This window comes from Mustelus asterias, chromosome 14 (assembly GCF_964213995.1).
Source record: "Mustelus asterias chromosome 14, sMusAst1.hap1.1, whole genome shotgun sequence".
In the NCBI taxonomy this organism is placed as follows: Eukaryota; Metazoa; Chordata; class Chondrichthyes; order Carcharhiniformes; family Triakidae; genus Mustelus; species Mustelus asterias.
Window position 1 is genome coordinate 74,991,267 of NC_135814.1, and position 27,249 is coordinate 75,018,515.

Consider the following 27,249-nt stretch of genomic DNA (forward strand, 5'->3'; position numbering starts at 1 on the left):
TCCAAAAGCTGCAGCACACAGCACCAGAAAGTTCCATAATCAATTGCTGTATGTATTCAGTCAGCTGATTTTTGACAGGATGGCATTTGGGGACATTGCATCAGTTCTCCTGGTTTAGAAATACAAATGTCAGATAGGTTTCCGCTTTTAATTGCTAGCCAGTGCCCTTGTGAAAAAAGCACGTGTTTGATAATTGGAAAGAAAACAGTCAGGTTTGAGCCCTGATTTAGCCATAGTTAAATTAGCTCCCAGCTCTCACTATCCAAACTCACATGAATAATGGGGATTTGGGTGAGAAAGCCGCAGGATACAATTGTCCCTAAATTCATACCACAGTGAGAATTGATACACTGGGAAGAAGAAATATGCAGGATCAAGAATATTGTAGAGCTGAGGGAAACTAAGATATCCCACATTAAAGTAATGATGTATTGCTGGATATTTTAGCAATATACTATGAATCACTTTCTTTTGTGGTATTCTGTTCAGCTTGAAGATATTTTGGTTGATTGTAGCTGTATCGAGTTTGTTTGGAACATATTTCATTACATTTCAATTACAAACATCCATAATCTTCATAAGCACAATAGCACCAGATTGGGATTCTTCACATAATGCAAAATGATCCACTGCTCCCGGTAGGATCATTTGAGTTAATATTTTGTAGACGCAACTTTCGGCCTCATTGTGTTAATGAGGCTTGAGCTCTGATAAAATGAGTTCATATAAGAGTAGGATGAAAGGTTGGTCTCTCCATTTCTGACAGTTGATAATCATCATGTGAACTCAGGATGAATTTGTACATCAGGCCCAAAATGGAGATTTGGTTATAAAAAGTAAAGTTTATTTATGAGTCATAAGTAGGCTTATATTCACATTGAAAATCCCCTTTCGCCACACTCCGGCGTCTGTTCGGGTACGCTGAGGGAGAATTTAGCATGGCCAATTCACTTAACCTAACCTGCACATCTTTGGACTGAGGAGGAAAACGGAGCACCCTGAGGAAATCCACGCAGACACGGGGAGAACGTGCAGATTCCACACAGATAGTGACCCAAGCCGGAAATCGAACCTGGGTCCCTGGTGCAGTGAGGCAGCAGTGCTAACCACTGTGCCATCGTGCTGCCTTCCTGTATTCTTCCTGTTCAAGAACAGGTTGAAAAATGCAATGATTAGGATAAACAAAGATGGACAAATAATCTGGAATACAATGGATAATAGATGCTATTACTTCTGTGGCCCCAGTGTATCATTTGTGGAACATGAGTGAACAGTTTTGTATAACATAGAGCAAAGTTTTAGACTGAAATTTTAGATTTACAAGTTGATGTAGGGAGCTTGAGAAGAAAATAATTGACTTGGAAGCTTTAAGCATTTGTCACCTCTGAAGATTAAGTTTCCTGGATAAAATCCAGAAATAAAGTTGCTGCAAAGTACCAAATGGCATTTTCTTGTTCTTACTTTGCTACATGCCAAGTGAAGAGCTGTATTCTTGTTGGTGTCTTTTGAAGTTAAGTCAGCCTTCGCACTGTTTACCAAGATCTCTGAAATGGAAGAAGTTTTTTTTAAAGAATTAATAAAGTTCCAAGTGCAACATAATCTTCAAATTAAAATTTCAAGCTATCAAACTCAGTGGATTTTGGTCATTTGAGAGACAGATCAAGACTTGTATGCCCTTGACTTTTTTCAGCTTCAGTGTCAACCAAGTATTTGTTACACTGAATAATAATAGACACCAATGTTAGCAACATATTTTTTGTTTGACAGATGCTCGTCGAATTCTTTCATTCACGTTTTGTTAGACAGTAAAGTTTCTCATTATGGATATTTTGCGTGCGCTTTTTTTTAAAGAAGCAAATCCACAGTTAATCTAAAGGTGATTACTTGCCAGACATGGTATTTACAATGATATATTCCTTCACGAGGAATTATGAAATTGTATTTTTTTTTAAAGAGACAATAGGCTTAGTTAAATGGCCGCAGAAGTGGCCTCGTACACCAGCTGGAGAGTCAGTGACAATCCTGCTGCAGTCATTTCCAGGAGAACAGAAAAAAGATGCCATTGGGCCCCTTGAGCCTGCTTCGCCATTCAATACAATTATGGCTGATTAGTTTGTGGCCTTAACTACACTTTCCTGCCTTCAATCCCTTTTCTATTTTAGGTCAAAAATCTGTCGAACAGCCTTGAATATATTCAGTGAAACAGCCTGCACTGCTCTCTGTGGAAGAGATTTCCAAAGACTAATGACCCTCAGAGAAGAAATTCCTCCTCATCGCTATCTTAAATGGGAGATCCCTTATTTTGAAACTGAACTGGAACTGAACTAGGCTAGAAGACTGAATATGACCTTACCTCTGACCTAACTGGGGAGTCAAGGTAAAGGACTCTTCCCCCATCCTTTCTCACATGATTAAATGGCAATCCCCACTTCATAGCCATTCATGGAGATGGGGGAATTTAATTCCGCACAATATTTCTAAAATTGTTTATGGTTATTGAAACAACTCCATGGAGGCGAACCTCCCATCACCAATTGCTTTTTATTTCCCAACTCCAATACAAACAGGCCTCTCGGGAGCTCCTGGCTAATACAGCAGAGAGACTGACACACCTGCTTTAAATAGGGAGCATGAGGTTCCCTGATTGGACCATCAATTAGGATTCATCAGGGATATCTTTTTGCATTGAACCAAATAAACAAAATCAAACTAACTTAAGGACAAATCAAAAAAGGCAGCTCCCTAAAAGGAGGGGAACCGCCCAAAACAAAAAAACAAAGCAGAAAGGAAACTTAAAACATCAAATTAAAATGTGATTAAAGGGGTCAATAATACACCAGTCCCTGCGGTGCACAGTGGGCATGGAAGGCATCAACTGTGCCCTCGGACACCACATGCTTCCTTTCCAGGGACGCCCAGCCACAAATGTAGCCGCGGTAGAGAGCCAGACAGTGAGGTTGGACAACTCCCTCGATCGCCTGCTGCCTGGACCTGTACATGGAATGCCTTGCTAGGCCCAGGAGCAGGTTCACGAGAAGGTCCTCCTCCTTCTCCGCCCCCCTCCACACCAGGTGCCCGTAGATCAGGAGCCTGGGACTGAAGTACAAACAAAACATCAATAAAAGGTTTTTGAGAAAACTGAAAAGGTTGTGCAGCCTACAACACATAACATAGACATAGAAATCATAGAAACCCTACAGTGCAGAAGGAGGCCATTCGGCCCATCGAGTCTGCACCGACCACAATCCCACCCAGGCCCTACCCCCACATATTTACTCGCTAATCCCTCTAACCTACACATCCCAGGACTCTAAGGGGCAATTTTTAACCTGGCCAATCAACCTAACCCGCACATCTTTGGACATGGTCCACAGACTCCACAAGATTGCAAGAAGAGCACATGTGGGAGCCCGTGAACTGGTAGAAGCTACGATAGTACGGTACTGCTGCGTGCAGCACCCTCCACCCCAGTCCCAAGATAGCGGGGGGCGGGGGGGGGGGGGGGGGGGGGGGGGGGAGAGATCCTCCGTAGAGGCACCTCCACTGGGGACCTCTGCCGCCCGTCGGCAACAAGGCCCACCAAGGTGTATCCAGGCGACGGGCAGGGACGCGGTAGTAGAAGGTGTGCAGCAGCAGCCAATACAGGAAATGCCTCCACAGGGCACAGAGGGCATTTCCACGAGGCGGCTCAAGCTGTGCAATAGCTGACTTTGGGGGGGTGGGGGGGTGAAATCTAGGTTTGGGGCCAATGTGAAATTCTGTCCGAGTAGGGGTACGCTCAGGCGGGATCCCACTGCACAGTTGCGCTTCCTCGAGACCGTGTGTGCCCTTGGGTCTGAGCACAGCCTACCCTTATTTTGAAACTGAACTGGAACTGAACTAGGCTAGAAGACCGAATATGACCTTACCTCTGACCGAATTGGGAGTCAAGAACATAAAGGACTCTTCCCCCAATCCTTTCTCACATGATTAAATGGCAATCCCCACTTCATAGCCACTCATGGAGGTGGGGGAATTTGATTCTGCACAATATTTCTAAAATTGTTCATGGTTATTGAAATAACCCCACGGAGGCGAAAGTCCCGTCACCAATTGCTTTTTATTTCCCAACTATAATACAACAGAACTCTCATTCTTAGGGGCCCCTAGCTAATGCAGCAGAGAAACTGACACCTGCTTTAAATAGGGAGCATGAGGCTCCCTGATTGGGTCATCAATTAGGACTCATCAGGGATTTCTTTCAACACCAACCAAGTAAACAAACTCAAATTAACTTAGGGACAAATTAAAAGGGGCAGATCCCCAAAAGAAAGGGAGAACAGCCCGAACCAAAGACAAAGTCGAAAGGAAACTTAAAACATTAAATCATAATGTGATTTTTGGGGTTTATAATACACCCCAATCCCGACGGTGCCCAGCAGGCGCGAAAGGCGTCAACTGCGCCCGTGGACACTGCATGCTCCCTTTCCAGGGACACCTGGCCGCGAATATAGCCTCGGTAGAGGGGCAGACAATCAGGATGGACGACCCGTCGATCGCCCGCTGCCTGGACCTGTTGATAGCTCGCCTCGCCAGGCCCAGGTTGACGAGGAGGTCGCCATCCCAACCCGCCCCTCTCCGCAGCAGGTGCCCGTAGATCAGGAGCATGGGGCTGAACTTCAAACAAAACATCAATAAAAGGTTTTTCAGGTAAACGAAAAGGGAGTGCAACCTAAGACACAAAACGTAGACATGGTCCATGGACTCCACAACGCCACAGAAGTGGTAAGCTTGGGAGCCCGTGAACCAGAAAAACCTATGGTTGTATGGAACTGCTGTGTGCAACACCCCAGGTCCCCAAGATAATTGGGGAAGATCCCTCCATAGAGGGACCTCCGCCGCTCGGCAGCAACAAGGCCCGCCAAGGTGTATCCGGGTGACAGGCGAGGACGCGGTAGTGGAAGGTGTGCAGCAGCAGCCCGTACAGGAAACGCCTCCGTGCTGTGGGAAAGGGCACGGAGGACATTTCCGGGGGTGGGGGGGGGTCATCGAGGCTTTGGGCCAATGTGAAATTCCGTCCAAGCAGGCGAACGCTCGGGTGCGATCCTGAGCCTGAGCCACCTCGACACCACATGTGCATTCGGGGCCGAGCACAAACGTCCTAAGGTCTTGGATGGCTTTGGCCGTGCGTCAGACAGCCACCCCCGCACGCTCAGCCAGCGGGTGGGGACTCATCCAGTGCGCTCCTCCGCCATCCAGCACGTCCCCGATCCTGGTCACCCCGGCATCCACAGCCCTCCTCTCCGCCAGCTACCTTAAGTTATACGGCTGGAGGAGCGGATTCCTGAGCAGCGGCTCTCGCACAAGAGCCGCTACTCCTGACGGGGGAGAGCTGCGTCGCGAGGCGACCGTGTTCCAGACTGTGAGAAGGTCCTGGTAAAAGAGGGCAATGCCTGCAAGGTGGTTGGAACACGCCCCAGATTTATATGCAGGAGCTGCACGTCATAATTCAGGCCGTGCAACTGGCGGAAGAAATACATCGCCAGGGCACACCATTGTGGAGGAGGCTCGACGTAAAGGGTCTGGAGGCTGAAGGTCGCTATCTGTGTGCAGAGGCACACCAGACCTCGGCTGCCCTCCCCAAGTGGGAGATGCAGAACCTCAGCAAAGACCCAGTGCAGTCGGTTGTCCCAGAAGAACCGCACGAGGGTTTTCCAGATATCGGTGACAAAGCCAGGGGGAGGGGTCAAAGTGACCAGCCGTACCACAACATGGAGGCGAGCAGCTGGTTTATGACGAGAACTCGCGCCCTGTAGGACAGCACTCGGAGCAGTCTTGTCCAGCGACTCAGGCGAGTGGAGACTTTGGCCTCCAACTCCTGCCAGTTCGCCGGCCAGGATTCCTCGGCTGGGCAGAGATGGACCCCCAGGTAGAGGAGGTTGGTCCAGGCCTAAGCTCCTCCGGAAGGGGGTCAGACTCCCACGGACCGACCAGGAGTCCGGAGCACTTGGCCCAGTTGATCCTGATGGAGGACGCGGCGAAGTACACCGCCTGGCATTCTCGCATCGTCCGCAGGTCTGCCGGGTCCGTGAACATAGAAACATAGAAAAACTACAGCACAAACAGGCCCTTCGGCCCACAAGTTGTGCCCAACACATCCCTACCTTCTAGACCTACCTACAACCCTCCATCCTATTACGCTCCATGTACTCATCCGGGAGTCTCTTAAAAGACCCTATTGAGTTCGCCTCTACCACCACTGACGCAGTCGATTCCACTCGCCCACCACCCTGTGTGTGAAAAACCTACCCCTAACATCTCCCTTGTACCTACCCCCCAGCACCCTAAACCTGTGTCCTCTCGTAGCAGACATTTCCACTCTGGGAAAAAGCCTCTGAGAGTCCACCCGATCTATGCCTCTCAACATCTTATACACCTCTATTAGGACTCTCATCCTTCGTCTCTCCAAGGAGAAAAGACCGAGCTCCCTCAGCCTATCCTCATAAGGCATGCCACTCAATCCAGGCAACATCCTTGTAAATCTCCTCTGCACCCTTTCAATCTTTTCCACATCCTTCCTATAGTGAGGCGACCAGAACTGAGCACAGTACTCCAAGTGGGGTCTGACGATAGCTGCATCATTATCCCCGGACTCCTAAACTCAATCCCTTGATTGATAAAGGCCAGCACACCATACGCCTTCTTAACCACCTCCTCCACCTCCGGGGCCGATTTCAGAGTCCTATGGACCCGGACCCCAAGGTCTTTCTGATCCTCTACAGTACTAACAGTCTTTCCCTTTATATTGTACTCCTTCATCCCATTTGACCTACCAAAATGGACCACTACGCATTTATCTGGGTTGAAGTCCATCTGCCACTTCTCCGCCCAGTCTTGCATCCTATCTATGTCCCTCTGTAACTTCTGATATCCCTCCAGACTATCCACAACCCCACCAACCTACGTGTCGTCGGCAAACTTAGCAACCCATTCCTCCGCTTCCTCATCCAGGTCATTTATGAAAATGACAAACAGCAAGGGTCCCAGAACAGATCCCTGGGGCACACCACTGGTGACCAACCTCCATTTAGGAAAAGACCCATCTATACCCACTCTCTGCCTCCTTTGGGCAAGCCAGTTCTGGATCCACCGGGCAGCAGCCCTTTGGATCCCATGCCCTCTCACTTTTTCTAGAAGCCTTGCATGGGGGACCTTATCGAACGCCTTGCTAAAATCCATATAAACCACATCTACCGCCTTCCCTTCGTCAATGTGTTTAGTCACATTTTCGAAGAACTCCACCAGGCTCGTAAGGCACGATCTGCCCTTGACAAAGCCATGCTGAGTATTCTTGAGCATACTAAACCTCTCTAAATGCTCATATATCCTGTCCCTCAGGATCTTCTCCATTAGTTTACCAACCACTGAGGTTAGACTCACCAGTCGGTAATTACCTGGGCTATCCCTATTCCCCTTCTTGAAAATAGGAACCACATCCGCAATCCTCCAATCCTCCGGCACCTCTCCCGTCTCCATCGACGACGCTAAATCATCACCGAGGCTCTGCAATCTCTTCCCTCGCCTCCCACAGTCGTCTGGGGTACATCCCATCCGGACCCGGCGACTTGTCTATCTTGATGCCATTCAAAGATTCCAGCACAACCTCTTTCTTAAAGTCCACATACTCAATCCTTTCAGTCCACTGCACGCCCGCAGTACATCCACCCAGGTCCTTCTCCTGTGTGAAAACCGAGGCAAAATACTCATTGAGCACCTCTGCCATTTCTACTGGTTCCGTACAGACTTTCCCGCCTTCACCTTTTATCGGCCCTGTTGCGTCACGTCTCATCCTTTTACTCTTCACATATTTATAGAACGCCTTAGGGTTTTCCTTAATCCTACCTGCCAGGGCCTTCTCGCGACCCCTTCTGGCTCTCCTAATTTCCTTCTTTAGTCCCTTCCTACAAGCCGTATACTCTTCCAAATCCCTATCTTCGCCAAGCTCTCTGAGCCTTTTGTACGCTTTCCTTTTCTTCTCGACTAGGTCCCGCACAGCTTTCGTGCACCACGGTTCCTTTAACCGACCAACACCTCCCTGTCTGCTCGGAACGTTGTCCTGTAGAACCCTAGACAGACATTCCTTGAAAAACTGCCACCTCTCTTCAGTGGAGCACGTCATCAGCATAAGCCGACAGGACCACCCCTACGTCCGGGTGCGCAGCCAGGGGCCGGTGCGGTCCCGTGCCTCGAAGGTACAGTTGAAATCTGCCCCCCCCCGCCCGAGGATCATGCAATCGCCCCCATTGATGGTGTTGAGGTGAGCGGACACTTTCTCGTAGAAAGTCGTTTGCTGTGGTCCGGCGGTCGAGGCGTCGTCGTTCAGCAAGTGAATGACCACGCCCCCCTCGCGGACCGTCAAGTGCAGCAACCGGCCTGGCACCGGCTCCTTGACCCCCAAGATCTTCGGCTGAAAATGCGGGGCCAACAAGATAGCCACCCCACTAGAAGCGAGCGTGAAGTGGCTTATGTCGACACCCCCTCGCCACTCCAGGAGCCATTGGGCTTCGTCTCCCGGAATGGTACGGCTTTCTTGCAGGAAATACACCGCATACTTCCCATCGCGGAGGACTGAGGGGTTCTGGAACCTGCAGAGTGGCTCACTGCTGCCGTTGGGGGTGGCTATAGTCACCTTCATGTCAGTAGCTTAGTGCCACCGTTACCACTTACTCATCTTGCGCCAGTCCACTCCCCCATGAGCCCAGAGAGGAACTCCTGTACCCGACGCCGCTCTTTTTCAGCCAGACCCGACGCAACCTGTGAGCAGGCCTGCGTGGACCGGACAAGCAGCGCCAGGTCCGACCAACAGTCGAGGGCTAGTTGGACACTGTCAGGGCGACCAGAGTGGTCTTTTATAAAGGCCCTGAGTTCCCCAGAGGGGATGAGGGGCAACTCGGTGGGGGGGCATGAGGGAGTCTCCCGCCTCGCTCCAGGCAGACTCTAAAATTGTCCCTGTGCCCACCACCAAGCAGCCTACCTCTTCAGGGCATTCGCCCTGCGACTCCGAGTCTCCCACCGTAGGGCATACGGCGGGCGACATGGAGCCGCCAACAAGTCCTAACTGCCCCCTGATTGAACCCCCAGGATCGGCGGAGGAGGGGTTCCCCCTGGGCTCCTCCCTGGTTTCTGGGCTCCGAGGGCAGCAGCGGCTCAGTCCCCCGCTCTGCCCCAGACGCCTGGGCACCCTACAGGTCCAGAGAACCCTCCAATCCGAGGTTGGGGGCACTGAGGAGCAAAGGTCGGGACAAAGAGGGGCCTTCCTCGCCACTACCACCCAAGGACCCAAACAACGGGGTGCTGCCGCAGTCCTCCAGCAGGCTAAAGAGGAACTCCTCCGGGGTGCTAAATTGCACCGGGTGGAACGGAGCCACGGGGGCCCCGCTCTCACCCGGCCCCGGGAGTCCTGCTTGGAAGACTGTGGCAGCACGTGTTTCTTCTTTAAGTCTTTTTCTTCTTTGTGCTCTTGCCCCCGTTCTGGGGGCAAGGCACGAAGACGGGTGGGGGCGGGGCACAAATTGGGAGAGGAGCGTGGGCGCCACCACCTCTAAGCTAGGGGAGGGGGTGTGGGGAGCCCCACAGGTCTCAGATTCCCCCTCCCCCGAGGTGTAGCGCGTCTTCTTGAGGGGCAGCCCTCTGGCAGGGGATGCCCCTCACACTCTGCCTCTCTCCTTCCTGCCCCACCCCTTGGCTTTTCCTTTCCCCTCCCCGGGAGGTGTCACATCTGCCGGCTCGGGGTCACGCGCCCCCCCCACGCCCGGACCCGGGAACCTGCGCACCCGCGACACTGGGCCCAGCACAGGACACTGAGGCATCAACGGACCCGGTAGATGGTGTTGGAGGGGGGGCGGAGGTGGACTTGTTCCCCGAGCCGGCTGCCGGGGTGACTGGGGTAGTGGGGGGTCGGGGTTCCGTTCCCCCCCCCTTCTTTTTGCCCTTGTTGCCCGGGGTCCTCTGGCCTCCCGGAGGCTCCGCTCTCCCCCCCGCCGGCAGCCAAAGTGGCAGCCGCTGCCAGCGTGGCCTCCCCTTGTGGGGGGCCAGGTGGTACTTCGTTGGGGAGAGCGGGGGCTGCGGTGCCAGCTGCAGCCGCCTTGGGGTGGGGGTCGGCAGCCTTGGAGGCGGGGCAGCTCTTTTTGATGTGCCCCGCCTCCTTACACGCATGGCACGGCATGCCGTCCGTGGACCATAAGACCCGGTAGGTGGTCCCCTCAAAGGAGATGTTAAACCACCCCTCGAGGCACTACTCCCAGGCCAGGCGGACGAAGACCTAGTGCCGGAAGAAGTACACGTGCCACTCTGGACCTGACCTCCCCCAGTAGATGGAGTGGGGGAAGAGGAGCTCCACGGGAATGAAGGGCGGGACGTTCAATAAAACTAATTTGTGGGCGGTGGCCTCTGGGGAGTCCACCGCCAAGAACATCCCGCCTACCGAAAGGACTCATCAGGGACTTCATACTCTAGCAAGCCAACCTCATTAGCCTGTTATCTTTTTGCTATTTCAGTAATTCAGCAGTTTTCTTCGAAAAAAATTACAAATTTGGTCAACCATTAACTTACAATTGAAACCATTGCTGTTTTTTGTGCTTCCTATTTGTCAGCAAGCCTGCAGGTGCTTGAAGCTGACATTAGTCATTTAAGAGCAAGTGTGGCTGATACAAAGTCCAGTTTACTTAACATATGGATTAACATAGTATTTGATTTTACTGATAAGAATCTGAGCACAGCAGAATTCTGATTGCACATAGAATTTGAAATTAAACAGCTGGAATTTATAAAATACAAACTACAAATTTTGCAAAGAAGCCATTTGTCTACAGTTTTCATGCTGTGTTCCCTCCTCCATTATCATTGCACCCTGGTGCGGCAATGAAAATCTATTCACAATACAATCACTTAATCTTTTAATATTCATTGTAATCATTCTCTTCTGGAACAGTCTAAATGCAAGAAGGTTACAAATTTAATATATTGGCATCTACGAGCCAGCATTTTACATCATTCTGCTCTAAGTCAAAGCTCACAATGGTATTCAATATTTTATCACTATGGCGATCAGCCTCACTGGACACTTATGGTGAAAGATCAGCAACGTGAAACACTGGGTTGAATTTTATGTTTGGACTCAATTGCACTGAGGGTGACCAGCAGCTCAACTGTTCATGAAATGGTTCTTCCCATGCCTCTTTAATCAAATTCCAATTGCACGTGTAGAGTTTCAAATTAAATAGTTGGAATATATAAGGAAATATAAGGGATAGCCCAGGAAATTACCGACCGCTGAGTCTAACCTCAGTGGTTGGTAAGCTGATGGAGAAGATCCTGAGGGACAAGATTTATGAGCATTTAGAGAGGTTTAGTATGTTCAAGAATACTCAGCATGGCTTTGTCAAAGGCAGATCGTATCGTGCCTCACAAGCCTGGTGGAGTTCTTTGAAAATGTGGCTAAACACATTGACGAAGGGAAAGCGGTAGATGTGGTTTATATGGATTTTAGCAAGGCGTTCGATAAGGTCCCCCATGCAAGGCTTCTAGAAAAAGTGAGGGGGCATGGGATCCAAGGGGCTGCTGCCCTGTGAATCCAGAACTGGCTTGCCCAAAGGAGGCAGAGAGTGGGTATAGATGGGTCTTTTTGTAAATGGAGGTCGGTCACCAGTGGTGTGCCCCAGGGATCTGTTCTGGGACCCTTGCTGTTTGTCATTTTCATAAATGACCTGGATGAGGAAGTGGAGGGATGGGTTGGTAAGTTTGCCGACGACACGAAGGTTGGTGGGGTTGTGGATAGTCTGGAGGGATGTCAGAAGTTACAGAGGGACATAGATAGGATGCAAGACTGGGCGGAGAAGTGGCAGATGGACTTCAACCCAGATAAATGCGTAGTGGTCCATTTTGGTAGGTCAAATGGGATGAAGGAGTACAATATAAAGGGAAAGACTCTTAGTACTGTAGAGGATCAGAAGGACCTTGGCGTCCAGGTCCATAGGACTCTGAAATCGGCCCTGCAGGTGGAGGTGGTGGTTAAGAAGGCGTATGGTGTGCTGGCCTTTATCAATCGAGGGATTGAGTTTAGGAGTCCGGGGATAATGATGCAGCTATATAAGACCCTCGTCAGACCCCACTTGGAGTACTGTGCTCAGTTCTGGTCGCCTCACTATAGGAAGGATGTGGAAAAGATTGAAAGGGTGCAGAGGAGATTTACAAGGATGTTGCCTGGATTGAGTGGCATGCCTTATGAGGATAGGCAGAGGGAGCTCGAGCTTTTCTCCTTGGAGAGACGTAGGATGAGAGGAGACCTGATAGAGGTGTATAAGATGTTGAGAGGCACAGATCGGGTGGACTCTCAGAGGCTTTTTCCCAGAGTGGACATGGCAGCTACGAGAGGACACAGGTTTAAGGTGCTGGGGGGTAGGTACAGGGGAAATGTTCGGGGGAAGTTTTTCACACAGAGGGTGGTGGGCGAGTGGAATCGGCTGCCGTCAGTGGTGGTGGAGGCAAACTCAATAGGGTCTTTGAAGAGACTCCTGGATGAGTACATGGGACTTAATAGGATGGAGGGTTATAGGTAGGCCTAAAAGGTAGGGATATGTTCGGCACAACTTGTGGGGCCGAAGGCTTGTTTTGTGCTGTAGTTTTTCTATGTTTCTATAAAATATTGTTATAAAGCGGAGGTTGATCCCTCCCCCTGAGAACGAACACCTAACCATTCAAAGAGGAGTACCTCGCCCTATAATCTGTAAAAGGTGAATGTGAAGTGGTATGATCTGCTCTTCAGCAACATTTAATGGTTAAATAAAAATAACTCCCTGACACACACTCTAAAATCAACAAATAACAATTCATTTATCTAAGTGAACAAATTAACTAAACTATTAACAAACTGAATAAAACACAATTCTAATGGAATGTTGTTCAGATGAATACAATTCCCACTCATTAACAAAAAATAGAATTTTAGTCACTCTCTAAATTACAACCAGGTTTTGTGTCTTCCGGAATATTCTGGGCCTTCTCTATTGATTCTTCTTTGGTACCTTCGCCATCGAGATGGTGCTTTCGCTTAAGACATAAATGAAACTATGACAGCCAGCAGTTCTCTCTCTCAGAGCTGAACTAAGAACTGTTACTCTGGCAGTTGCTCTCTCCTTTTGTCCCATTGCCTCCTTCCTTTTATACCTGTGATGACATATCAATATCCTCCACAATAGGATTGGTCCGAGGTTGCCAAAACCATCAGATTTAAATGTAATAGGTTCTTGGTATCTAAGTGCCTAATTCAAATTGATTCAAAAACATTCAAAAAGCCTGACAGCCTGTTGCCGTGGTAATACTGCTGCTTGGCCTTCCGATACAAATGTTTCACTTTGGGCACTTTGTATGTACTTGCATTGTTTTTAAAACTTTCTAAGCGCAGAAAAAGTACCACCTTTTAAAGAAATCATGCAATGTTTTTTCCCTAGCATTTTACAAACACCAATCTACAATTACTCTACTCAACTTCACAACAATATAAACTGCAAATGAAACCAGGTGGGTGTGCCTGAATAGGTGAGCAGCAAAAGTATGGTCTATTGCACATGGATGCAGTGCGACAACAGGTTCAATTACTTTATAAGAGCTGCAAAGGTGAGTAGAATCTAACGTTTAAGTGCTCACTAATTTGTCCAACCTTCTGTTGCACATCACTCCTCAGGCCAACAATTCTTGCATTCCTTTCTCTCAAGGCAATTCCTTGGGACAGCCACCACTGACAGTCACCATCTTGGTGTTACCTCATGCCCATTCCACACATCCTCCACAAGTGTTGTCATTCTATTCTCTTAACACATTCCATTTCTCACACTCATAACTCTATTCTTTCTCCCCTTGCAGAATAGTGTGTAAAACACCAGGGTGAGGTTGATCACCGGGGTGGCTCTTGTTACAATGAGGCTTGCATGATTATTAGACTTTAGAACTGTTTCTTTAATTTAAGGTGAAATGAAGGGGTCATTTGACCTGTTCTGAAATCTGCCTGACAGCAAGCCTGGGTATTTTGGTTGTTAGTGATTAAAGGGGGCCCAGATTGTTTACCTGGGAAGATTATGCTAAGTGTTTACGTATGGAGTCAATGGTGGCAACCACTGTGATAACAATGGGTAGACAGTAAGTTTCTAAAGTCCCAGAAAAGTGCTGAATAAGTCAGGTTATAAATAATGGTTCTTTAAACAGTCTACTTAGCTCCAAGATGAAAGAGAGTTGGGCACTCGAGGGTAGCTAATCAGCATCTCTTCCTGGATACAAAGCCCATGTGATTCACATGTGATATAGCCAGAGCAGAAAATGAGTGCCCATTCTTTCTAACTGACCACATTAGTCACCAAATAGATGCAAGTGGCAGCTCCAGCAAACACAGCATTTGTCATTAGGGAGATACACTTACACGCACCAGATTGCAAGATTCTGCAGGTGTTACCAACATATCCCTGGAAAGTGTCAGAGGCAAAGAGATTCAATACCTGCAGAGACCTTGACCCCCATTAACCATGTGTGCCTAGCTGGTCTACCTAGCAGTCTTGTTCCATAAGGCTGCAAATATCAGCACTGGCCACTATACAAGTTTGAAATTCCTGAAGCACTAGTGCACAATCATGTCCAAGAAAGCTCATCCTCTGCCATTACACCGTGTTGGGAGCATTGCCTCCTGTGAGCTGCAGTTCTGCATTCATCCCTCTGCACAGTGAAATGGTAAATGTTTGAGAAGGCAGAAATTGCCACCCAAGTTTTGGAAATCCCTTCTAAAGTAGTGAAATGACTATCGTCCGGTAGCTCTGACATCCGTCATTATTAAGTGCTTCGAAAGGTTAGTCATGGGACGAATCAATTCTGACCTCCCAGAGTGCCTGGATCCATTACAGTTTACCTCATTGCCGCAATAGATCCATAGCAGATGCCATCTCCCTGGCCCCACACTCAACCCTGGAATACCTGGATAACAAAGACACTTAGATCAGACTCCTATTTATTGACTACAGCTCAGCCTTTAACACCGTTATTCCAACAAAACTCATCTCCAAATTCTGTGGCCTAGGGCCCGGCTCCTCCCTCTGCAACTGGATCCAAGACTTCCTAACCCACAGATCACAATCAGTGAGAATAGGAACACCCCTTTCACGATTATCCTCAACACTGGCGCCCCACAATGCTGTGCCTCAGCCCCTTACTGTACTCCTTACATACCTATGACTGTGTGGCCAAATTCCCCTCTAACTCAATTTTCAAGTTTGCTGATGACACCATCGTGGTGGGTCAGATTTCAAACAATGATGAGATGGAGTACAGGAAAGATAGAGAACCTGGGTGAACTGGTGTGACAACAGTAATCTCTGCCTCAATGTCAGTAAAGCGAAGGAGATAGTCATCAACTTCAGGAAGCGTAGTGGAGAACATACCCCTGTCTGCAGCAACAGGGATGAAGTGGAAATGGTTGGGACCTTCAAGTTTCTAGGTGTCCAGATCACCAACAACCTTTCCTGGTCCCTCCATGCCAGCGTTATATTTCAGAAAGCCCACCAATGCCTCTACTTCCTCAGGAGGCTAAGGAAATTCGGCATGTCCAGTACAGCTCTCACCAACCTTTACAGATGCACCATAGAAAGCATCCTTTCTGGTTGTATAACAGCTTGGTATGCCTCCTGCTCTGTCCAAGACTGCAAGAAACAACAAAAGGGTCATGAATGAAGCCCAGTCCATCGCCTAAACCAGCCTCCTACCCATTGACTTTGTCGACACTTCCCACTGCCTTAGAACACAGAAAGCATAATTATGGGCCCCACACACTCCGGACACACTCTTCCACCGGAAAGATACAAAAGTCTGAGGTCACATACCAACTGACTCAACAACAGCTTCTTCCCTGCTGCCATCAGACTTCTAAATGGACCTACCTCATTAAGTTGATCTTTCTCTACACCCTAGCTAAGACTGTAACACTACATTCTGCACCTCTCCTTTCTTTCTCTATGTATGGTATGCTTTGTCCGTATAGTGCGCAAGAAACAATACTTTTCAGTGTATACTTATACATGTGGCAACAATAAATCAAATCAAATACACTCGCAGAACAAGTCCTGTGAACAGAGACTTTTATTTAGGCAAAGAAGCAACTCTCAATTGAAGACCATGAATCCAAACTGTCCTCTCACTTTCAACCTGATGAATTTCAGACAGCTTAGGAAATCTATGTGCTGGCAGTTGAAGCCAGAAATTAAATTTAAGATGAGTCAGTTACCTCTTAATACATGTTAAATTACAGACCTGCTTGTCCCATGGCATGTTACCATACATGTGTGAGTGAACTTTGACAAAGGATCATCGAAACTCAAAACATCAGTTCCTTTCTTTCCTTGCAGCTGCTGCCAGACCTGTTGAAATTTTTCAACATTGTCTCTTTTGGTTTCAGGTTCCAGCATCCACAGTAATTTGCTTTTATCCATGCGCGAGTCAATTGCAAGTCCCTACCTGCTTCCTGACAAATTGGCATTTTTTGCTACTTCAACTTCCCACACGCACCAACACCAGGCCATGAGGACGGGTAAAATTCAGCCTGTTAACTTGGTTTATCTCTCCATGGATGCTGTCCAAACTGCTGAGTGCTTAAAGAATTTTCTGCTTTTATTACATGAAATTATTTGTTCATAACATATTTTTCTGCTCTGCTAACTACACAACTTTCTATCTCCATTCAATGTCACTCCCTAACCACATGCTAATTTTCTATTTTTTTTTATTTTGGGAAACATCTTGCCTCCATTTCACAACCTATGTAAATTTGAGATCAAGATCACAAATCCACATCGAACCATTTCAATGTAATTGGAATGAATTATTGAAGCAGTAACTGATCGAAAACGGGATACTAACAAGTATTTTAAAAATGACAGCATACAAAAATTCTGGCGGATACAATATGTTTGATGTGAAATAAAGTCAGGAATTTATTTAATAAATATTATATAGTTTTCTAGATATTTTATCTTATCTATGAAGGAGGAAAAAGTTCAGAGTTGAACAAGAACACTGACAGTGAAAACACATTTCATTCCAACATCCTGTGTACTGACCCACATGATTTGCCGAAGTGCAAAACACAAATTACTTGGAGAATGCAACATATCTGCAGTCTTCAGTATTCGAGAAAAAGTTTGGGGCAGAAATGATTTTACAGAAATAAGAACAATTTTATTATCTGCCTGACCATTTTGGAAAGCAGAGAAAAGTCACTGTTACATACCCACAGCTCCACACTGTCCATTTTCGGCTGCCATCATTAATGGACTTTTTCCTGACTTATCAACAGGATTCACTTGTGCACCATGACTTAACAGCAATTGCAAGCACTCCACATGGTCTGTAAAAGCAGCTGCATGAAGTGGGGTTCTAAAAACACAATCCCAGACAAAGTTATTTTCAACATGTATGGTCTTTGGTAACTTAATTACTCAAGTCCTGATGAACAAAACGATTATTTGTGACGTCACAGCAACAGTGTCATTTAGGCCTCATCTTATCCAATCATATGTGCCAACTAGTTAATACCTTGGATGCTGCCTATTTGCCTGGACTTGTGGTTGAAAATCAAGACCATTTGTGATTCACCCCTTGATCTAAAAATCAATCTTTTCCTTACAACTGTTCATTCCCATTAAAGTTGGATGAAATTAATGTGAGGGATTTCTAATTAAGGCACTTGATGTCAGTTTCAACATCTCTAAAGTCATGAATATCTCAGCCAAATGTAATATAAAACTCCTTCTACTTTGCCCCTGGAAGGTGCCTCAGTTGCGACCTTACTTCAGAAGTAACCTTTCCTGCAGCAGCATAACATTTTTCCTCATTTCCACCACCAGCCATCTTAAGGCCTCTCTGACTGACATGGTCAATTTGATCTAGTTTTATGCTGTGGGCCAATGCCTACAATGAACTTGATTGAAACGCGAATTCATTTTGGAAAGGACTCTTACAGCTAGCAGACAGAAAATATTTGTCCCATCAGTCTGGACTGCATCTGTAAAAAGGTAGTCATGATGTGGAGATGCCGGCGTTGGACTGGGGTGAACACAGTAAGAGTTTTAACAACACCAGGTTAAAGTCCAACAGGTTTATTTGGTAGCAAATACCATTAGTTTTCGGAGCGCTGCTCCTTCGTCAGATGGAGTGGAAATGTGCTCTCAAACAGGGCACAGAGACGCAAAATGAAGTTACAGGATACTGATTAGAATGCGAATCCCTACAGCCAACCAGATCTTAAAGATACAGACAATGTGGGTGGAGGGAGCATTAAGCACAGGTTAAAGAGATGTGTATTGTCTCCAGACAGGACAGCCAGCAAGTCCAGGAGGCAAGCTGTGGGGGTTACTGATAATGTGACATAAATCCAACATCCCGGTTTAGGCCGTCCTCATGTGTGCGGAACTTGGCTATCAGTTTCTGCTCAGCGACTCTGCGCTGTCGTGTGTCGTGAAGGCCGCCCTGGAGATCGCTTACCTGAAGATCAGAGGCTGAAGTGCTCCCCCACAGGAAGAGAATAGTCTTGCCTGGTGATTGTCGAGCAGTGTTCATTCATCCATTGTCGTAGCGTCTGCATGGTTTCCCCAATGTACCATGCCTCGGGACATCCTTTCCTGCAGCGTATCAGGTAGACAACGTTGGCTGAGTTGCAAGAGTATGTACCGTATACCCGGTAGATGGTGTTCTCACGTGAGATGATGGCATCCGTGTCTATGATCCGGCCGGATCATCGACACGGATGCCATCATCTCACGTGAGAACACCATCTACCAGGTATACGGTACCTACTCTTGCATCTCGGCCAACGTTGTCTACCTGATACGCTGCAGGAAGGGATGTCCCGAGGCATGGTACATTGGAGAAACCATGCAGACGCTACGACAACGGATGAATGAACACCGCTCGACAATCACCAGGCAAGACTATTCTCTTCCTGTGGGGGAGCACTTCAGCCTCTGATCTTCAGGTAAGCGTTCTCCAAGGCGGCCTTCACGACACACGACAGCGCAGAGTCGCTGAGCAGAAACTGATAGCCAAGTTCCGCACACATGAGGACGGCCTAAACCGGGATGTTGGATTTATGTCACATTATCAGTAACCCCCACAGCTTGCCTCCTGGACTTGCGGGCTGTCCTGTCTGGAGACAATACACATCTCTTTAACCTGTGCTTAATGCTCCCTCCACCCACATTGTCTGTATCTTTAAGATCTGGTTGGCTGTAGGAATTCGCATTCTAATCAGTATTCTGTAACTTGATTTTGTGTCTCTGTGCCCTGTTTGAGAGCACATTTCCACTCCATCTGACGAAGGAGCAGCGCTCCGAAAGCTAATGGTATTTGCTACCAAATAAACCTGTTGGACTTTAACCTGGTGTTGTTAAAACTCTTACTCTGTAAAAAAGGTCCAGAGGCACAAGATTTATGCCATCCTGTTCCTCCAACTCAAAAGCTTTTAAGAAATTTTCAGAGCTTAGGATCTATGTTTGGGCGCAGTTACAATATAAATTAGAATTTCAGAAGCAATATTCAAAAAGTTTCAAATCCTAAAATAAAATTATAAGACTGAACGGCAACACTATTCTCAGTGCCAAGAAACACAAATCATACAAATGGCATTTTCAAGTAATCAATGTCAAAAAGGCAAATTTACAAAAAGTACAGGAAATCCATTGTGACATTCCCTCCTCCTCTCAAAGGTTCACACCCTTATAATCTCAACTACTGAGATCATAAAATTTCTAGAACTAAAGGGGATTGGGGTTCCAATTTGTAATATCTCTAACATTTTTTGAGCGTCACAATAAATTTCAGTTTGATTTAATAACTCACAAAAATTCTAATAATTTTGAATACTGAATTTAAAAAACATTGTGCAACTATAAGTTTCATTTGTTTCTCGTACCTTCCTTGGGCATCTCTGGAATCAATAACTGTAGCATCTAAAGCTTCTATTAACATTTCTGCACAATTTTCATGGTCATTTATTCTGTAAGCAAAGGAAGAATGTTTGGTTATGCTGTTGGAGCAAGAGCACATTGGAACAATTAGTATCTGGAATGTAATAGCATGCACTACTTGTAGTGACCTTTATTGCTTTTATATCAACTTTATCTTACTGAAAATCCAGGTACAGAATCTATGCGTAATTCAAGTCCATTTAGCCTATAAAAGCTCATTGCACTTGTACTGTAATGTTCTATCACAGCATCCAATTATATTTTGAACGTCCTTCAACATTTAAATTTCAATTGCACTTGGCAAGTTATTCCAAACATCACTGGGTGAAAAGTTCTTTCTGAAATGGGATTCAAACACATTTTCAAAAACGCAAGTCATTTGAAACTGATCAAAGTAGAACCAATGTTCAATAGCGCCTTAAATGAAAACTAAGCAAAAGCTCTTTCTTCCCAAAATATTTTAATGTTAGCAATCCAGGACAAGAAGTATCTGCAATTATGGGACAGAATAATCCAGCAAATATCAGTTGCCAATTATTCCACTGTAGTGTTGCACACAGGCAGTCAAGACTAAGTGCAGCCTTCATTATGAACTAGGTCAGAGGTGATAGATAAGGTTTGAGTGGGAGGGGGCAAAGCCCAGGCATGGACTGAAGAGAAACTGTTGAATGGGGACATTTGTGTGTGGGGCCAAATTGGCAAGTGACAAAACTGGCTTACTGGCCAGTTTTGAAATTTGGCTCAGAATGACTTATTCTTTTATAAATTGTATCTGTAGCAGTGTGGCTCAGAGCCAAGATAGTCACCGAAAAGGACTTGCAAATATTGTACTTTACAAAATGGAACTAGTAAAAAAGACAGCAAAGCATACAGTGGTCTCAATATTAAATTCCCCTCCCACTACAATGAATACGAGGATTTTTAAAAAAATGGAAATTGCATCTCTAGCCGAGCTTGCATATGCTGGTTGTCATTTTTATGAAGAGGAGTTTTGCAACATAAATGTCCCACATGCAGATGCCAGACACTCTCAGTAACCTACTTATACTCCCATGTGCAATTGGGAGCCTGATTTAGAGCAAACAATTTCCGTATTTCTTTCCCAGGTTTTGGAAAACACGGCAGTGAAAGGTAGAAGGAAGATGTCAGCTCAAAGTTATGTCTTTTACAGCACTTCACATGGGTTGGGAGGAGCAAGAATGCTCCCTCTTGTCCTCCCCCTTTGGCATCCTCTGTTTGGATCATAGACTCTTTCTATCCCTCTGCTGTGATTACAGACCCCTCTCTGGCAATATCAAGCACCGAGAATTATGGTTGATCTTCCTCCACCCCTCAGCTAACCATACACTCCCCCAAGCTCTTATTTCCAGCCTTCTTCCCTCCCTATTGCTGGGACATTCCCAATTTGACACTGGTGGGTGAGAAACAGAAGATAAAAAATGTAATGTGGTTCTGACATTAAATTCACCAAGACTTCTGCAGCCCTAATTGCAATAGAATCGCTGGTCCGTTTTGGCCTCTCTGCATCCTCCCCACAAATATTGGGGTCAGTGTCAATAGCTTCTTTGGAGAATGTGAAATCTTTCACACCCATACACCAGCTTTCTAAATTCACATTTTAACCACAAACTTCAAATGTTCATCAACAACTTTAATCAGTATCTTATGCCTGTTCTTCAGAATATGATTTTGCTGACCAAGGGGCGGCACGGTAGCACAGTGGTTAGCACTGCTGCTTCACAGCTCCAGGGACCTGGGTTCGATTCCCAGCTTGGGTCACTGTCTGTGTGGAGTTTGCACATTCTCCTCGTGTCTGTGTGGGTTTCCTCCGGGTGCTCCGGTTTCCTCCCACAGTCCAAAGATGTGCGGGTTAGGTTGATTGGCCATGCTAAAGTTGCCCCTTAGTGTCCTGGAATGCATAGATTAGAGGGATTAGCTGGTAAAATATGTAGGGATATGGGAGTAGGGCCTGGGTGGGATTGTGGTCAATGCAGACTCGATGGGCCGAATGGCCTCTTTCTGTACTGTAGGGTTTCTATGAATTGAATTATCATACAATCCCTATTGTGCAGGAGGCCGCCATTTGGCCCATCGAGTCTGCACCAACAACAATACCATCCAGGCCCTATCCCCGAAACCTCACATATTTACCCCGCTAATCCCTCTAACCTACGCATTCTGGGACACTAAGGGGCTATTTAGCATGGCCAATATATCTAACCCACACATCTTTGGACTGTGGGAGGAAACTGGAGCACCTGTAGGAAACCCACACAGACACAGGGAGAACATGCAAACTCTACATGGATATTAACCCAAACCGGGAATCGACCCCAGGTCGATGGGTGTGGAAGCTATTGACCCGCAGCATGGATTCATGAAGGGAAAGTCGTGTTTGACGAATCTACTGGACTTTTATGAAGATGTGACTAGTGCAGTTGACAGAGGGGAACCGGTGGATGTGGTGTTTTTAGATTTCCAGAAGGCGTTCGATAAGGTGCCTCACAAAAGGTTGCTGCAGAAGATTGGGGTACACGGAGTTAGGGGTAAGGTGTTGGCGTGGATTGGGGATTGGCTATCTAATAGGAAGCAGAGAGTTGGGATAAATGGATGCTTTTCTGGTTGGCAGTTGGTGACCAGTGGCGTGCCGCAGGGATCAGTGCTGGGGCCTCAATTGTTTACCATTTACATAGATGATCTGGAGGAGGGGACTGAATGTAGGGTATTCAAGTTTGCTGATGACACGAAGGTGAGTGGGAAAGCGAATTGCGTGGAGGACGCGGAAAGTCTGCAGAGAGATTTGGATAGGCTGAGCGAGTGGGCGAAGATCTGGCAGATGGAATATAACGTTAGCAAATGTGAGGTTATCCACGTTGGAAGAAATAATAGTAAATTGGAATATTATTTAAATGGAGAAAAATTACATCGTGCGACTGTACAGAGGGACCTGGGGGTCCTTGTGCACGAATCGCAAAAACTCAGTCTGCAGGTGCAGCAGGTGATCAAGAAAGCGAATGGAATGTTGGCCTTTATCGCGAGGGGGATAGAATATAAAAGCAGGGAGGTCTTGCTGCAACTGTACAAGGCACTGGTGAGGCCGCAACTGGAGTACTGTGTGCAGTTTTGGTCCCCTTATTTGCGAAAGGATATATTGGCCTTGGAGGGAGTGCAGAGAAGGTTCACCAAGTTGATACCGGAGATGAGGGGTGTAGCTTATGAGGAGAGATTAAACAGATTGGGTCTTTACTCGTTGGAGTTTAGAAGGATGAGGGGTGATCTTATAGAGACATATAAGATAATGAAGGGGCTGGATAGGGTAGAAGTGGAGAGATTCTTTCCACTTAGAAGGGAAACCAGAACTAGAGGGCACAGCCTCAAAATAAGGGGGGGCCGGTTCAGAACAGAGTTGAGGGGGAACTTCTTCTCTCAGAGGGTAGTGAATCTCTGGAATTCTCTGCCCATTGAAGTGGTGGAGGCTTCCTCGTTAAATATGTTTAAATCACGGGTAGATAGTTTTCTGATCGATAAGGGAATTAGGGGTTATGGGGAGCAGGCGGGTAAGTGGAACTGATTCGCTCAGATCAGCCATGACCTTGTTGAATGGCGGGGCAGGCTCGAAGGGCCAGATGGCCTACTCCTGCTCCTATTTCTTATGTTCTTATGTCCCTGGCACTGTGAGGCAGCAGTGCTAACAACTGTGCCGCCCCTATTAGCTGAATGTTGTCTGAAACATTGTACAGAATACAAAGATTCAAATTTATAATTTAAGATTGACATCTTCAACATGAGGGAAAACAGTGGCATAGTGTTAATGTCACTGGACTATTAATCCAGAGGCCCAGGCTCTGAGGACAAGAGTTCAAATCCTACAATGGCAGGGAGTGGAATTTAAATTCAATTAATAAGACTGAAATTTTTTTTAAAAGCTAGTCTCAGTAATCATCATCATGATTGTTAATCATCATAAAAACCTATCTGGTTCACTAATGCCCTGTAAGGATGGAAGTCTGTTGTCTCTATCTGGTCTGACCTACATGCATCTCCAGACCTACATCAATGTGATTTAATGTGTCAAATGCCCTCTGGAATTGCCCAGAAAACCAAGAAATGAAACCATCAGACCACCTCGCATCGACCTCGGTACTGGAAATCAGCAGCTCCCACTGACATTAGTCATAGAGTCATAGAGGTTTACAGCATGGAAACAGACCCTTTGGCCCAACTTGTCCATGCCGCCCTTTCTTTTTTAAAACCCCTAAAATAATCCCAATAGCCCGCATTTGGCCCATATCCCACTATACCCATCGTACCCATGTAATTATCTAAATGCTTTTTGACAGACAAAATTGTACCCACCTCTATTACTACATCTGGCAGCTTGTTCCAGACACTCACCACCCTCTGTGTGAAAGAATTGCCCCTCTGGACCCTTTTGTATCTCTCCTCTCTCACCTTAAACCTATGCCTTCTAGTTTTAGACTCCCCTACCTTTGGGAAAAGATATTGATTATCTAACTGATCTGTGCCCCTCATTATTTTATAGGCCTCTATAAGATCACCCCTCAGCCTCCTACGCTCCAAAGAAAAAAGTCCCAGTCTATCCAGCCTCTCCTTATAACTCAATCCATCAAGTCCCGGTAGCATCCTAGTAAATCTCTTCTGCACTCTTTCTAGTTTAATAATATCCTTTCTATAATAGGGTGACCAGAATTGCACATAGTACTCCAAATGTGGCCTTACCAATGTCTTGTACAACTTCAACAAGACGTCCCAACTCCTGTATTCAATGTTCTCACCGATGAAACCAAGCATGCCGAATGCCTTCTTCACCACTCTGTTCACCATGACTCCACTTTCAAGGAGCTATGAACATGTACCCCCAGATCTCTTTGTTCTGTAACTCTTCCTAACACCCTCCCATTAACTGAGTAAGTCCTGCCCTGGTTCAATCTACCAAAATGCATCACCTCGCATTTGTCTAAATTAAACTCCATCTGCCATTCGTCAGCCCACTGGCCCAATTGATCAAGATCCCATTGCAATTGGAGATAACTTTCTTCACTGTCCACTGTGCCACCAATCTTAGTGTCACCTGCAAACTTACTAACCATGCCTCCTATATTCTCATCCAAATCATTGATATAAATGACAAATAACAGTGGACCCAGCATCGATCCCTGAGGCACACCGCTGGTCACAGGCCTCCAGTTTGAAAAACAACTCTCTACAACCACCCTCTGGCTTGTGTCAACAAGCCAAGTTGGTATCCATTTAGATACCTCACCCTGGATCCCGTGAGATTTAACCTTATGCAACAACTTACCATGCGGTACCTTGTCAAAAGCCTTGCTAAAGTCCATGTAGACAACATCAACTGCACTGCCCTCATCTACTTTCTTGATTACCCCTTCAAAAAACTCAATTAAATTTGTGAGACATGATTTTCCACTCACAAAGCCTGACTGTCCCTAATCAGTCCTTGCGTCTCTAAATGCCTGTAGATCCTGTCTCTCAAAATAGCTTCCAACAATTTATCCACCACAGATGTGAGGCTCACTGGCCTGTAGTTCCCAGGCTTTTCCCTGCAGCCCTTTTTAAACAAAGGCAAAACATTTGCCACTCTCCAATCTTCAGGCACCTCACCCATGACTATCGATGATTCAAATATCTCAGCTAGGGGACCTGCAATTTCCTCCCTAGCCTCCCACAATGTCCTGGGATACACTTCATCAGGTCCCAGGGGTTTATCTACCTTGATGCGCTTTAAGACTTCCAGCACCTCCTTCTCTGTAATATGTACACTCCTCAAGACATCACTATTTATTTCCCCAAGTTCCCTAACATCCATGCTTTTCTCAACAGTAAATACCGATGAGAAATATTCATTTAGGATCTCACCCATCTCTTGTGGATCCGCACATAGATGACCTTGTTGATCCTTAAGAGGCCCTACTCTCTCCCTTGTTACTCTTTTGCCCTTTATGTATTTGTAGAAGCTCTTTGGATTCTCCTTTGTCTTATCTGCCAAAACAATCTCGTGTCCCCTTTTTGCCCTCCTGATTTCTCTCTTAACTCTACTCCTACACCCTCTATACTCTTCAAGGGATTCACTTGATCCCAGCTGCCTATGCATGTCATGTGCCTCTTTCTTCTTCTTGACCAGGGCCTTAATAGCCCGAGTCATCCAAGGTTCCCTACTTCTGCCAGCCTTGCCCTTCACTCTAAGAGGAATGTGTTTACCCTGAACCCTGGTTAACACACTTTTGAAAGCCTGCCACTTACCAGATGTCCCTTTACCTTCCCACAGACTCCCCCAATTAACTTTTGAAAGTTCCTGCCTGATACCATCAAAGTTGGCCTTGCCCCAATTTAGAATTTTAACTTTTGGGCCAGACCTATCATTCTCCATAGCTATTTTAAAACTAATAGAATTATGGTCACTGGTCCCAAAGTGATCCCTCACTAACACTTCTGTCACCCACCCTTCCTTATTTCCCAAGAGGAGGTCAGGTTTTGCCCCCTCTCTAGTCGGGCCATCCACATACTGAATGAGAAATTCCTCCAGAATACACTCACTCAACAAATTTCTCTCATTGCCAATGGTGGGAATCACACAGATCCAGCTCATCGCCAATGGGGGAATCACACAGATCCAGCTCATCACCAATGGGGGAAATCACACAGACCCAGCTCATCGCCAATGGAGGGAAATGACACAGACCCAGCTCTTCGCCCCCTTTAATACTATGGCTGTCCCAGTCAATGTTGGGAAAGTTAAAATCTCCGACTATTACTACCCTCTTATTCTTGGAGCTGTCTGTAATCTCCTTACATATTTGCTCCTCAATTTCCCGCCTATTTGGGGGCCTATAGTACAACCCTACCAAAGTGATTTCCCCCTCCTTATTTCTCAGTTCTACCCATTTGGACTCAGTGGCCGAACCCTCTGATATATCCCCTCTCAGTACAGCCGTGATGCTTTCCCTAATCAAAAGTGCAACTCCCCCTCCTCTCGTACCTCCTGTTCTATCTTTCCTATAGCATCTGTACCCTGGAACATTGAGCTGCCAGTCCTGTCCCTCCCTTAGCCATGTTTCAGTAATTGCTATAATATCCCAGTCCCACGTACCCATCCATGCCCTGAGTTCATCTGCCTTGCCCGTCAGGTCTCTTGCATTGAAATAAATGCAGTTTAATCTGGATTTCCCTTGCTCTC

At 46.6% G+C, this 27,249-nt stretch overlaps 1 protein-coding gene across 12 annotated transcripts in view; it reads right to left on the reverse strand.

Annotated features, from left to right (window-relative positions):
- LOC144503777 (serine/threonine-protein phosphatase 6 regulatory ankyrin repeat subunit C-like) overlaps nucleotides 1–27,249 on the reverse strand; it is a 202,902-nt gene that overhangs the window by 10,947 nt on the left and 164,706 nt on the right. For all 12 annotated transcript variants that reach the window (XM_078228639.1, XM_078228637.1, XM_078228640.1 and 9 more), the window contains 3 exons: nucleotides 19,979–20,062; nucleotides 17,300–17,445; nucleotides 1,462–1,544 (listed from right to left, as the gene is read on the reverse strand). In XM_078228639.1, the coding sequence (XP_078084765.1) occupies nucleotides 1,462–1,544; nucleotides 17,300–17,445; nucleotides 19,979–20,062 (313 nt within the window). The remainder of the gene's footprint in view (nucleotides 1–1,461; nucleotides 1,545–17,299; nucleotides 17,446–19,978; nucleotides 20,063–27,249) is intronic.